This window comes from Sarcophilus harrisii, chromosome 6 (genome assembly GCF_902635505.1).
Source record: "Sarcophilus harrisii chromosome 6, mSarHar1.11, whole genome shotgun sequence".
NCBI classification, from domain to species: Eukaryota; Metazoa; Chordata; class Mammalia; order Dasyuromorphia; family Dasyuridae; genus Sarcophilus; species Sarcophilus harrisii.
The window spans coordinates 139,015,322-139,027,919 of NC_045431.1; the positions used below are offsets into that span (position 1 = coordinate 139,015,322).

The window sequence follows — 12,598 nt, forward strand, 5'->3', positions numbered from 1 at the left end:
ATTTCTTTGCCACCCTAAAATGAACTGCTATAAATATTTTTGTATACTTTAACCCCTTAAAGAAATCTTTTTGGGAAACAGACTTAATAGTGGCATTGTTGGGTCAAAGGATACATACACTCTTATAGCCCTGTAGTTCCAAATTGCTCTAAAACTACTGGATCAGTTCACAACTCCAGCATCAGTGCATGAGTATCCAGTTTTCCCACATTCCCTCCAACATTTGTCTTTTTTTTTTTTTTTTTTTTTTTTTGTCATATTAGCCAATCTGATAAGTGATGAGGTGGTACCTCAGGGTTGTTTTAATTTGCATTTCTTTAATCAGTAATGATTTAGAGCATTTTTCATTTGACTATAGATAGCTTTAATTTCTTTATTTGAAAGCTGCCTGTTTATATCCTGTGACCATTTATCAATTGAGGAATGACATACTATGAATTTCATTCCATTTTGTATATATTTGTGTGTTTGTATATGTGTATTATCAGAGATACTTGCTATAAAAATTGTTTCCCAGCTTTCTGCTTTCCTTTTCATCTTGGTTGCATTGGTTTTGTTTGTATAAAACCTTTTTAATTTAATATAATCCAAATTAAGTATTACATGTTATAATATTCTCATCTCTTGTTTGGTCATAAATTATTCATAGAATTGACAGACTATTCCTTATTCTTCTCCTACTTTTGCTTTTGGTATCACCTTTTATGTCTACATTATGTACTCATTTTAGCCTTAATCTTGGTATATAGTGTAAGATGTTGATCTTCTTCATTCATATATATATATATATATATATATATTTATATATATATTTTAGTCTCTGTACTTGTATATCAGAGGTAGGATAGGTAGTGAATGAGAGAACCAGCTTTGAATCCATAAAGTTCAAGTCCCACATCTCTGATACACCCTCGATATGTGACTTAGAGAAGGATGGAATGAAGGAAAGAAAGGAATATTTTAAGTGCTTACTCTGTTCTAGCACTATAGTAAGGATTGTACAAATATCTCGGTTTTCACAACAATTCTAAAAGTTAGGTACTGTTATTATCTCCATCTTACAGTTGAGAAAATTGAGGCAGAGAGGTCACTTGATTTGTCCAAATTGCATAGCTAATAAGTGAGGTCATATTTGAACTGGCATCTTATTCTACACTCAGTGCTCTGTCATGCTATCTAGCTTTTCAGCACAGATTTCTTAACCCCTTTGGAGGAATCTAAGATAATAGATTGCAGAGAAGGTACTGACCTTCTTTAGTAGAGGAAGTTTCCTCACCCACAACATCCTACATCAATTTAATCACAGGTTCAGTCTCTATTCATATTTTTTAACACATGCACATATATACTCTTCCCCTTTTTAGAATGTATGGCCCTTGCGAATAGATTGGTCTATAAGCACTTGTACTCCAGTGTCTACTACAGTGCTTGGCACATAGTAGGGTTTAATAAATACTTACAGATTGAGCACTAAACTGAATTCAAGTATCAAAGATAAAATCAAGCAGTTGACTGCAATTTGGGGACATTTTCCCCTTCTTTCCCTCCATTGACACTGGCTACTTTAATCTGTCATATTATAATGTGTCCTTTGTACCATTTATATGTGTAATTAAGCCCAATCAAAGAATAGATAAGGTAGGTAAAACTAAATTTGGTTTATGAATGTTTGACACTGAATGGAATATTCATTTATGAGTGAAATGGAATGTTTGTAATTGTACGTTTCATTTATCCATACTAATTTTTTTTATTATTGTCATGGATCTTAAAGAATTTGTTGTGGTTTGTTGGGTTTTTGTTACCCAACCTAAGATACCCAATATCTATCATAATATATATATATCAAATGAACTTAGTATAAAATAACCTAATTGGGGGAATATTGTAAATATTGTCTAAATAAAGAATAATTGTAAATTGGTATTTTAAATACTTATACAAGATAGTCTAGCTATTTTAATTACTTTTCTTTTTACTCTTTTTGCATGAAAATAAGCAAAAATAAACTTTAGATATTATCTTTCCCATTTCTGAGATTCCTAGGCAGGTTAGAACATCAATTTTTTTGATTCTTGCTTTCTCAAAAACCTCCTAATTCTGATCTGAAACAGCTTGAAGAATCAAAGGATTTTGAAGAATCAGAGGATAAATGGGAAAAGCAGGAAGCCATTGTAGCAAAGCTACAGACAGAGTTCCCCAGTTTGGCTAAAGAGGTGAGTAGACCTTGAAGGACATTTAACAAATTCCCACATGTTCATGTTGAAAATATAGCAGGTTTTAAAAAACATCTTTTTTTTAAATCAACTTCTATAGATTATATCATACTTGTCCCATAGTCCCCACACCAACTGTTGATTACAACAAAGAATAAAATGAGGGAAAAAAACAGTTTAGAAAAATTAATTAGAACATCAGACAGTTTTGTACAATGAAAAATTGGGAGTTTGAGGTTAGCCATGTATTGCCTTTAAGGAGTGAAGTCAGCATATGAAATGTTTGTTAGCTTGGTTATTGGCATTACTATACTAGTAAATAATTTTCAGATTGACTATCATATAAACAATAGAAAGTTAGCTAGAGTTCATATTTGGAACTCATTGTAAATTATGTTACAGGTAAGAAACTATCAGTGTTTTGAAAAGGCATGTTTTTCATTTAGAATCTTGATGTATAATAGAATCTCGAATATAATTAATTTTATTAAATCAAAAAGTATTGACATGTTTTATGTGAATGCATACTGGTAGTTTATCAGACACCTAGATGGCACAGTGAATGGAGTACTGACTTAAGGTGGAAGACCTTAGTTCAAATATAATTTAGATACTAGCGATTTGACCCATGGCAAGTCACATAAATTTTGTCTGCCTCAATTTTCTCATTTTCAAAATAATAGCACTTACTTCATACAGTCATTGAGCTAATATTTGTAAGGTGCTTAGCACAATCCTGGCACATAGTAGGCACTTAATAAATGTTTGTCTTTCTCATTTTCCTTTTTAGATTTCATGAGAGCAGGGTTTTCATTACCTCAATTTTAGTACTTTCCCAGGGCCTAGCAAAATATATTTATTTGAAGGGCTAAACTGAGAATATAACATTTGAAGCTACAAGAAAATGTTTTTATTTATATTTGGGTGAAGATCTGAAGTAATTTTAATAAATGTTAATTATTTCTTTAACTGAATCATTTTATCATCTAATATGGAAATTAACCACTTTAGCATTTTCTAGATTATGATCAACAAATTTATCTTAAATCAGCTAAACTTTACTATTCTTCTGCTAGAAGAATAACAGATAGGTAACACCTATCTGTGTGGTATTTTAGAAATAAATTTAATATAAATGGAGAAGTAAATCATTTGGAAATTATGTAACTCAATCATGACATAAGTTTTTATGATTTTTTTGTTTTTGTTTTCTTGGCATTGTGAATGAAGAAAATGAAGTATGGAAAGTGAATTTGTCACTTACAGCTAGGTTTTGATTGGTGCCAATAATGAATCCCAGATATTTCACTACTTAGAATTATAATTATGTAAACTCCAGTAATTGTTTCCAGCCCACTGGAAATATGAAATGTCATTTCAGGGGATTCATTATTTGCATTAGTTATAAATGGCCCACAGAACTAATGCTATTTTCTAATAAGTTACTGTTGATACTCATTGCTATTAGAGGGATTATTTCAATGACAAGTACAAAAGACAAATAGCTGGATATTTTTTAGAGGTATCTTTATAATATTTCTTCACACTAACCATAAGCATGCAGCCCCCAAACACCTCCCCCCCGCAAATACATACCTTGACACATTCTTCAAGGTATTATTACCAGTTATATTACATCCAAAAACTATTACAAGACTTAACACAGAGTACCATGGCTTTTCGCCATCTGTATATATGATGTGTTGAAATACATGGTAAGATACAGTCTTTTCTGCCCTATGCAGCAAAGTTGGTGCTGAGGACTATTCATACTGAAGTTCCATATCTGGGAATTTGACTGGGCTTTGAGAGTTCTCTGTCTTTCAGTGTTTAGACTAAAACAGACCTTAGAGTTTTTTGTGTATTTTTTGTGCACAGAATATAAACTGAATCCTAGTTCATGCCTTCAATAGATTTTTTTTTTAAAGTGTGCATTCTATACAGCATGATATTAATTGTTCTATAGGAATTTTAAACATAAAAAAATAATAATAATACTTAGTCCTAAGAAATCCTTCGTATTCTCCTAAAGAAGAATTTAGATGTAAAATCCTATTATGGTTGTTCTTTAACCTTTAAAACCTTTAAGTGCCTTTAAAACTTTAAGACCTACTCTTTTTTTCTCTTCTTTAAATGTCTGAATGATTGCTGAATTTAGCTGACTACTTTCTTTAACTTTAATTATATATAAGCATACAAAGTTTATGCATAACATAGACAAAAGTTAAAAAGCATGTTTATTACTGTTAATTGACCCCTTCTCTTATTCGAAATTAGCAATTATAAACATCAGAAAAATAAAGTTTAAAAAAAAGTCATATAAGCTGGTTTTTGTGGATTTTATGATTAGGATTTTTGAAAGTGCACATGCATTTATTCTAGGAACTAAGAGAAGTACTTAAGGAACACGAATGGATGTATAATGAAGCTTTGGAATCTTTAAGAGTCTTTGCTGAAGATCAACAAGGTAAATCTCTGCCATATACCATCATGAAGCATAGAGATTTTACAACTACAAATAAGGTTGCAATGGGTAAGGACACAAGAAGAAGCTTATTAATAGAATTAATTTACCTGTGTACATTTTCTTTTTACATCTATCACTTTTTTAAAAAATCTCTTTTCTTCTCTAGAGATTACTTTGATATTAAAACAAATTAAGCCAAGAAAAATTTCCTCTATACCAGCGTAAATTGTTAACCTACTGTTGGGAACTGTACTTATTTTGTTCAAATAGCTACTACTTTTCCTTCAGAAGTAGAAGAAAGCTTTCTTACTCCCATCAACAACAACAACAACAACAATAATAATAATAATAAATAGCTAGCATTTTTATAGCACCTACTATGTGCCAAACATGGTGCTAAGTATTTTATTATCTTATTTGATCCACACACATCCCTAAGAGTTAGGTAATTTTTATCATTCCCATTTTGCTGTTGAGGACTTTAGGCAAACATAAGTGACTTGCCCAAGGTCATACAGCCACAGCAAGTATCTGAGGCAGGATTTTAACTCACACTTTTCTGATTCCAAGCTCAGTGGTTTAGTTACTGTGTCACAAGCTACCTCAAAACAATATTAGTACTTCAGGTCAGAAGTAGTAGGATGTGGGGTGTAGGATGCCTAGCAAATAGATAGCATTCTTTTGTTGCTGCAGCCATCCTGCTGCGAGTTGAAAGCGTGGAAAGTAAATAGTGACTAAAATAGGCAAAATATATCAACTTATTTTACAGAGAATTTCACTGTATTTAATTTTCAGTTACATTGCTCATTTCATTTATATTTATTAGCCAATTTAGCCCAACAATATTGTACCTATTGTGTGCAAAGTGATTTGTTTGTAGTATTTATCTCATTATAATAGCTCTTACCTAAAATATTTAATACCACTTAACATTACTGTATTAACAAAGCTTAGCTTATTTTTTTCATTAAAAATACAGCTTTTCAGAACTCAATAATGTAAAGAAGAATCCTTGTATTCAAATGAAAAAATTAGATTATATGTTTACACTCTTATTTCTGAAAAAGCTAGAATGCTTTGATATTTTGTATTCTTAGCTTATTTTTCCAAGTTTTTTGTCTTTATCATATTTACAGATGTACAGTATCCTTCAAAAAGTGAAATTTCAAATGGAAAAGCTATCTCAAGAAAAAGTCAAAATCACCTTAAAAATACTTCTAAAACAAAGATGAAACAAAAATGTGCTGTTAAAGCACAGAATGGTTTTAACAAGAAAGGCAAAAAAACTTTTTTCAATCCTAAAAAGGAAATTCAGGACTCTGAATATGATTCAGGCTCTGATGTTGGGAGCTCTTTGGACGAGGACTATAGCAGTGGTGAGGAGGTGATGGAAGATGGCTACAAAGGTAAAATACTTCACTTCCTACAAGGGGCTTCAATTGGTGAACTCACTTTGATTCCCCAGTGTTCTCAGAAAAAAGCTCAGAAGATAACAGAGCTCCGGCCCTTTAACAGTTGGGAAGCTCTGGTAAGTCTACATTCTTTTTTTTTTTCCTGCCTTTTTTTTTTTTTTTTTTTTTATTCACAGTACATTTATAGTCAAGGTATCTTCAGCCCAGAAAAGCATAGATGGGTGGCCTTATCCTGAGTAGGTTCAAACACTACATTTGTTTTAAGCCAATAGCATTTCAAATAGTGTCATATGACCTAATTTTGAATGAATTAAGGGGTGATTTTCCTGAAAAACCCAAGCTGATTGGCCAGCAATACTGCCACTCATTCTTTTGCATAGAAACTTGGTTCATTTCACTGCAGAAGAAGAAATTAGAGCTTACATTTAGGAAGAAGTTGTTTGCTAGCCTGTTCTGATATGTTTCTGCTAAAGAACCATACAGAAAGCAAGAATGTGGCAGAGTTTTTACAGCAATTTCTTGAGGAGCAGCAACAACATCCAGGGAATCGCCATGATTCAAAATGCCAGCCTGAGTATTTCAAGCTTCAACATAAAAGAAGCAATTGTTTATTTTATTTTTCTTTATAAAGCAACTCAATCTTTAACATGTTTTTCCTGGTTAAACAATGCAGTCATTTAATGGAGCCTAGCAAGCTTCAGTATTTTTTTTGTTTTTGTTTTTAAATTCAAAAGATAGAAAAAAAAGTGTGTGGAAGCCTAGAATTGAAACTTTAGTTGAGGAGAAGACATAACCACTGGTAAGTACACTTTACACGTTCATGTTCTAAAATCTCATTTCTTTTTCATGTGTCTTATACATTGTATCTGTGCTTTTGAGTTTCATGTGTTTCCACAGAATGTCTTCAAATTTTATTCACGCAGGATGCATAAAAGGAAATCTTAAGGCTTGTGTGAGGTTTTGTTTAAATTTTTATGAGAACTTGGAGTCTTATAACAGTCATTTTTTTAGGCCTGTGCAGCAATAATACAAACAATTCACTAAAAACTTATTGTCTTATAATAATTTTAAAATAAAAAAAATGAAACTGTTTTCTAAGAAAGCAAAAGTTATGATTTTGTTTAATCTACAAGTATTTTGAGTGGCTTTAAGGGGGAAAGTGATTATGTTGTAAAAAAAAAAAATGAAAAATAGTAAAAATGTATTTGAAAAATACAGAAATGCATCATTACAAGTATTTCATAATGAAATTTGTTTTGCCTGAAGCCTTAGCTTTTGAACAGAACATCTGTCAAAGCAGATCCTTTCAAAACTTGTTTGGTTTTGCCTGAGTGATTTCTTTACCCAAGTATTTGCTAAAGGGCTCTCTTTCCTCTTTGCTGTTTTCTTTTACTTGGGAGTAACAGGTTATTATAGACCTAAATTGCTAGAACTTGTCAGGCCATTATTCATTATTTAATAAAGAAGGCAATTGTCAGCCAGTACCCATATGTTGTTGTAGCCACATGCCCGAATATACCAATACAGAAAAATAAGTTGTAGTATTGTGGCAGATGTGGACATGCCAGATACTGTTCTATATTCAAAAGATAACAGGAATCAAAAATGTAGAAAGCATTTTTTCCTTACCAGTTAATTGGTAATATTGCTTCAAGAGAATTAAATGAAGCTCTAAAATTGCTTGTAATATTTTCCCTGTTTAAAGAAATTAAGCACAGAAGGTAGATTATGTATTAGATATCTACTTACATTGTGATTTTCTTGCCTAACAATTTTTAATTACCTTAATCACAAAAACTAACATTATGCTTTAAGGGATAATACTCTCCCTGACCCAGAGTCAGGATAAAAACGTTAATGATGATTTGTGCATATACATTATTAAACTAAAATATTAAATTTTCCAGATTTAGGCAAATTAAACATCTTCATCTTGTAGAAAGCAACGAGTTTAAAAAAAAAATATTCTAGTTTGCCTGGAACTTTTAGAACAGCCTTAGGAACACTTGAAAAATTTTGCTCATTTCTGAACTTTCACTTTAAAACACTTTAATCAACAAAAGACTTTTTTGTTTGTTTTTAGTTGGGACTGATTTCATCAGTACAGAGATTACTCTAGTGCAGATAAAATAATTCATTTGTAACTCAGGCAATATAGAAAACACAGATAGAGTTCAAATAGTATGGCTCGAACGTTCAGAAACTAGGGCTTCCCAACTCATGTCTGCCTCTCTATCCAATGTACTATATGCTTTCTTGAAGAGAAAATGTAAATTAATGTATATAGGAGTATAATAGTGACCTCGATGTGTGACCCTGGGCAAGTTAACTTAGTCTTTTGATGCTCTTGTGCAAGTTTGTAGATTGGTAGTTTTGGAGAATTATCATCCCTTTTGGGTAAAGGCAGATGCTTACACCAATGAACTCAAAAAGTCTGGCTTTCCTTTCTCTTCATCCTGTAATTTACCTAATTGTCCCATTCCACATAAAATCCCCTTCCAGCTTTAAATTTTATATTTTATTATTTTAAACAGAAGGGTGAAAAAGCAACTTGATATTTCTATTCTGTAGTTATCATAAAAGTACATAGAAGTCAGAGCTTTATTGCAAATATTGATTGAAACAGTGTACGTATAGTTTGATATCATTCTTGAACCTTTTTTTCCCCAGTGAATTGTAGGAAACAGTTCATTTCAATTCAACAATTTATTGTTATTATTAAAATATATAACTGAAAATGAGTACTGGTCTTTTAGAAATCTGTAATTTGTAATACTATATAAGGTTCTACCTAGGAAAATTATTTTCATCCTTCTGTTTCATATTTGTGTGTATATACTATTCCCCTTTTACCACTTCTTAATATATATATTTTTAGTAAAAATTGAAATTAATGTATTGTATTATTTTGTACAAATTTTGCAAAACTTTAGTTTGCATCCCTCAATTTAAAAAAAATGGATTATATGCTATTTTGATCCCTATCCTGGGTTATAGCTCAAAATATTTCTCAGAATCATGACATTTTAAGCTAAAAGAGACAACTCATTTTTTAAACAAACTATAGTCTCTTTATTGGAAAAAAATTGACAGAGTAAGATGTATATTTTAATTATTTTTTAAAATCATAGCATTGGTTTACTTTCCCCCCAGAAAATCAATAATTCATTCTAGTGGCTACATAATATTTAGGTGCTTTTTTATGATGATGTACCACCAAAAATGGTTTTTTTTCCCATTGTTTTGAAAGCTAAATTTCTGTTGTTTCTTAATACTCATTTAAAGGAAAACCAAGCAATGTATGTTTTACCACAAGGCAAAATTTTAATGGAAAAAATTTATTTTGTAAAATTGTTTAAAACAATTTTTACTGATGTATTTAATAAGATCTGTAATGAATACATCTTTGTTGTAGTAGGGATTAGATAATTCATTGGAAATTTTTGTATTTTTAAAGTTTGTGTTCCTTGATTTTAATGAGTTTCTAACTTTCTCTGCAGAATAGTAATATGAACTATGTTCTTGGTCTTTTGTGAGTATGTTACAAACTAATGAAGATATTTGAAAGGTGTTAAGTTAATATTAAGTATTTTCATTACACTTAATATATTTGTCAGTATTTTAAGATGAGTTTGCTTTAGGAATAATCTTTATCCAGAATGTTTGTTTATATTTTGTTATAAATTAAAATGTTCTATTAACATTTTATATATAGAACTATAATTTTAATATTAAATTTCTTCTATTGTCAGGATATTTAGAATTCTGTAGGAATATAAAATCAGATTAAATGTCTTTCAAGAGAACTAGTGATTAGCTGAGTTTTATAACTTTTCATATATTTATTTAGTGGTGTACTCTTGTGACCAAAGTGCTTTGAGTCTTGGATGGTAAGCACAGCAAGGATCAGCTTCAAAGGCTCATCTTTGATTCATTTTTTACTTACGTTATATATACCAAGTTGAATTGAAATTTAGCACAAATTTCCTAAGCCCCAAAATATACCTGCATTTGCTGTGTATAGACCATAAGCTCAAAAGTCCCTTTTTTCAGTGAGACTCATTTTATTATGGAATCATAAGTACTATTCTTGTTCTTGCTTAGCCCTTGATTTAAAGGTTTGAGAAAGGACCATATGTTTTTAAGACTATTTATTTTTAGATGCTTAATAATTTATGTAGAAATAGTGACACTTTGTGGCAAAAATGGGTATTTCAGATACTTGATGTTACAACTATCTTTTCAGCCTTAAAAGATAAATGAAGTTTTGTTATAATTATTTTGTTTTGTTTTGTTTTGTTTTTTCTTCACAGTATTACTTAAAATTTGAAGCTAATAGGAGTTACTTGGATCAATGTATTTAATTATAAATCCATTGAATTTTAGAACTGATAGAGATCCAATCCAACCAGTTTTCAGATGAGGAAAATTAAGGTTGTATTCAAACAAACAGAGAGTTTTGGACTAGTCCCGGGGTATTCTGACTTTGCATTCAGTCCAGTGATTTTGCAACTGTGCCCCATAAAGCCTCTGATTTCACTGCTGCTAATAATTTATTTAAATCTCTCAATTTTATATACTAGATGTTTAAAATGGCTGCCAAGTTTCATAAGGGTAAAATGCTTAACAATGTTACTAGACATTAAAATTCTGTCATTTGAACTTCTGCATGAATTTGGCCATTTTATGATCATGATTTACTCTTACTCGCTAATGTGCTTCTTGCTGTTGCTTGGAGGAATGTGTTAAATGAGCAGCCATGAATTGCAATGTTTTTGTCATAACAGATGATTTCCTTTCCATTGTGTAGTGAAAGATAATAGGATTTTCGTTTGTACCAACTAAGATTCTTGGCAATCAGGCCATTTTGGGTTCTTTTCTAATGTTGTATCATAATGTTCTTTGTAAATTTTTTTTTCTACTAAGTTGCTCAGAAATTTTATTTACAAAGTATCTACATACAGGAGCTAATAAATTTCAATTAGCTTTATAGTATTCATTATCTGTTCTTTAAAATGAAGTATTACTTTAATTGTAAAAGGAATTTTTTGAATTTATTCAAATCTTTTTTTAACTTGGTAAAGCAGTTTTTATTATTGAATGGTTCTCCATTTTTACTATTAAATCGATCTATGCTGCAGCACATTTGAAAGCTATTTTATCTACATCAAAGCAAATTGGAAAAGATTGAAATGAATAAATTCATGAAGAATCATGATCTGTACATAGCATAGATGTTGTTTTCCATGTAGCAACAGTAAAAAAAAAAAAAAATTAGCAAATTCATGAATTAAGGTTCAATTTAGGATGATTTTGAATCAAAATTATTTGTCAGTTAAAAAGACTTTCTCGTTTAATTTGATGTATCAGCACACAAACATTAATTTTGGGAGGAACTCGGTGTAAGGTAAAACGACATGTGAAATTCAGATAGATCTAATCTATTAGCATGATATCACTTTGCATTTTTGCCCTATTTCCTCTCACCAATTTGTGTAATAAGTATAAGTTTTTTGTTTTTACTTTTAATCACAAAATCATATAATTTTTCTTTAGAAAAAGAGATGTAGGAGGAAGGACAAAGTAACTGTTGGGACTATTGAATCATTCTGAATTCCTAAAGACTTATGTTAATTGACGGAGGTGTGAATTCTTTTAAAATTAAAATATTTTTGCTCTGATATATTTCTAGTTGGTAGAATTTGATATATGCATTAACCTCAGTCTTTCAGTCAATCTTTTGGACATTTACTGAAGTGATCAGTGTTTTCTATGTTCAATTTAGCACAAATTTATTCTTTGAAGCTACAAAACATAATAAATAGTCTTTGGTCTTGAAAAGCTTCTTTCTTTCTTTCTCTCTTTTTCTTTTTTTAAAAATTTTATTTGAACAAACATCAGGGAGAACATCTCCCCTGATGTTCTATCCCTGCTGCCTTTTTAATTAAATTTTGTTCCATTACTTGGCTTGTTATTATTTAACTCCCCTTTCCCTCTACCCACCCAACAATTCCTATCTTGTCTTCTTCCCTCATCATTTAAAGCTTTCTTATTTCTAAAGGGATAGGATAGTTCATTTATTTTTACCTATCTGGGAATTGATAATCTGATTTCAAATCTTTTATCTATGTTTTCTCAGACAAATTAGGCTGGGTGTGAGACCTGAATGTGTTTTGCATATTATGGAGAAATTTTAATTTAGTTAGAAAAATAAATCTTAACAACATGTTAGTCCGTATAATAAAGGTTTTAGAAATTCATAGTAGACAAATCATAGGCTGCAAGAACTTTATGGAGACATTGGAACTTCAGTTGGGCCTTGAAAGATGAATGGGATTTAGCCTCATTTGTATGTAGAGAGGGGGAAAGGTCATTTAGTGGGGAACAGGAGCATGGGAATGTGATATATGAGCTACACAGTAAGCAGAGATGTTAGAGAAAAGTGTTTGTGTTGAGTAAAAGGAAATTAGATTGCATGAGTAAGATGATATTAGATCATAGAC

General features: G+C 30.7%; 1 protein-coding gene across 4 annotated transcripts in view; it reads left to right on the forward strand.

The window, feature by feature from the left end:
* Positions 1-12,598, forward strand: part of SMARCAD1 (SWI/SNF-related, matrix-associated actin-dependent regulator of chromatin, subfamily a, containing DEAD/H box 1) — an 86,014-nt gene that overhangs the window by 34,240 nt on the left and 39,176 nt on the right. For 3 of the 4 annotated variants that reach the window (XM_012551971.3, XM_012551970.3, XM_031942330.1), the window contains exons 7-9: positions 2,115-2,216; positions 4,599-4,683; positions 5,820-6,211. In XM_012551971.3, the coding sequence (XP_012407425.1) occupies positions 2,115-2,216; positions 4,599-4,683; positions 5,820-6,211 (579 nt within the window). Of the gene's footprint in view, positions 1-2,114; positions 2,217-4,598; positions 4,684-5,819; positions 6,212-6,251; positions 6,895-12,598 lie in introns of those variants that run through there. The other variant, XM_031942331.1, reaches the window with a different exon arrangement.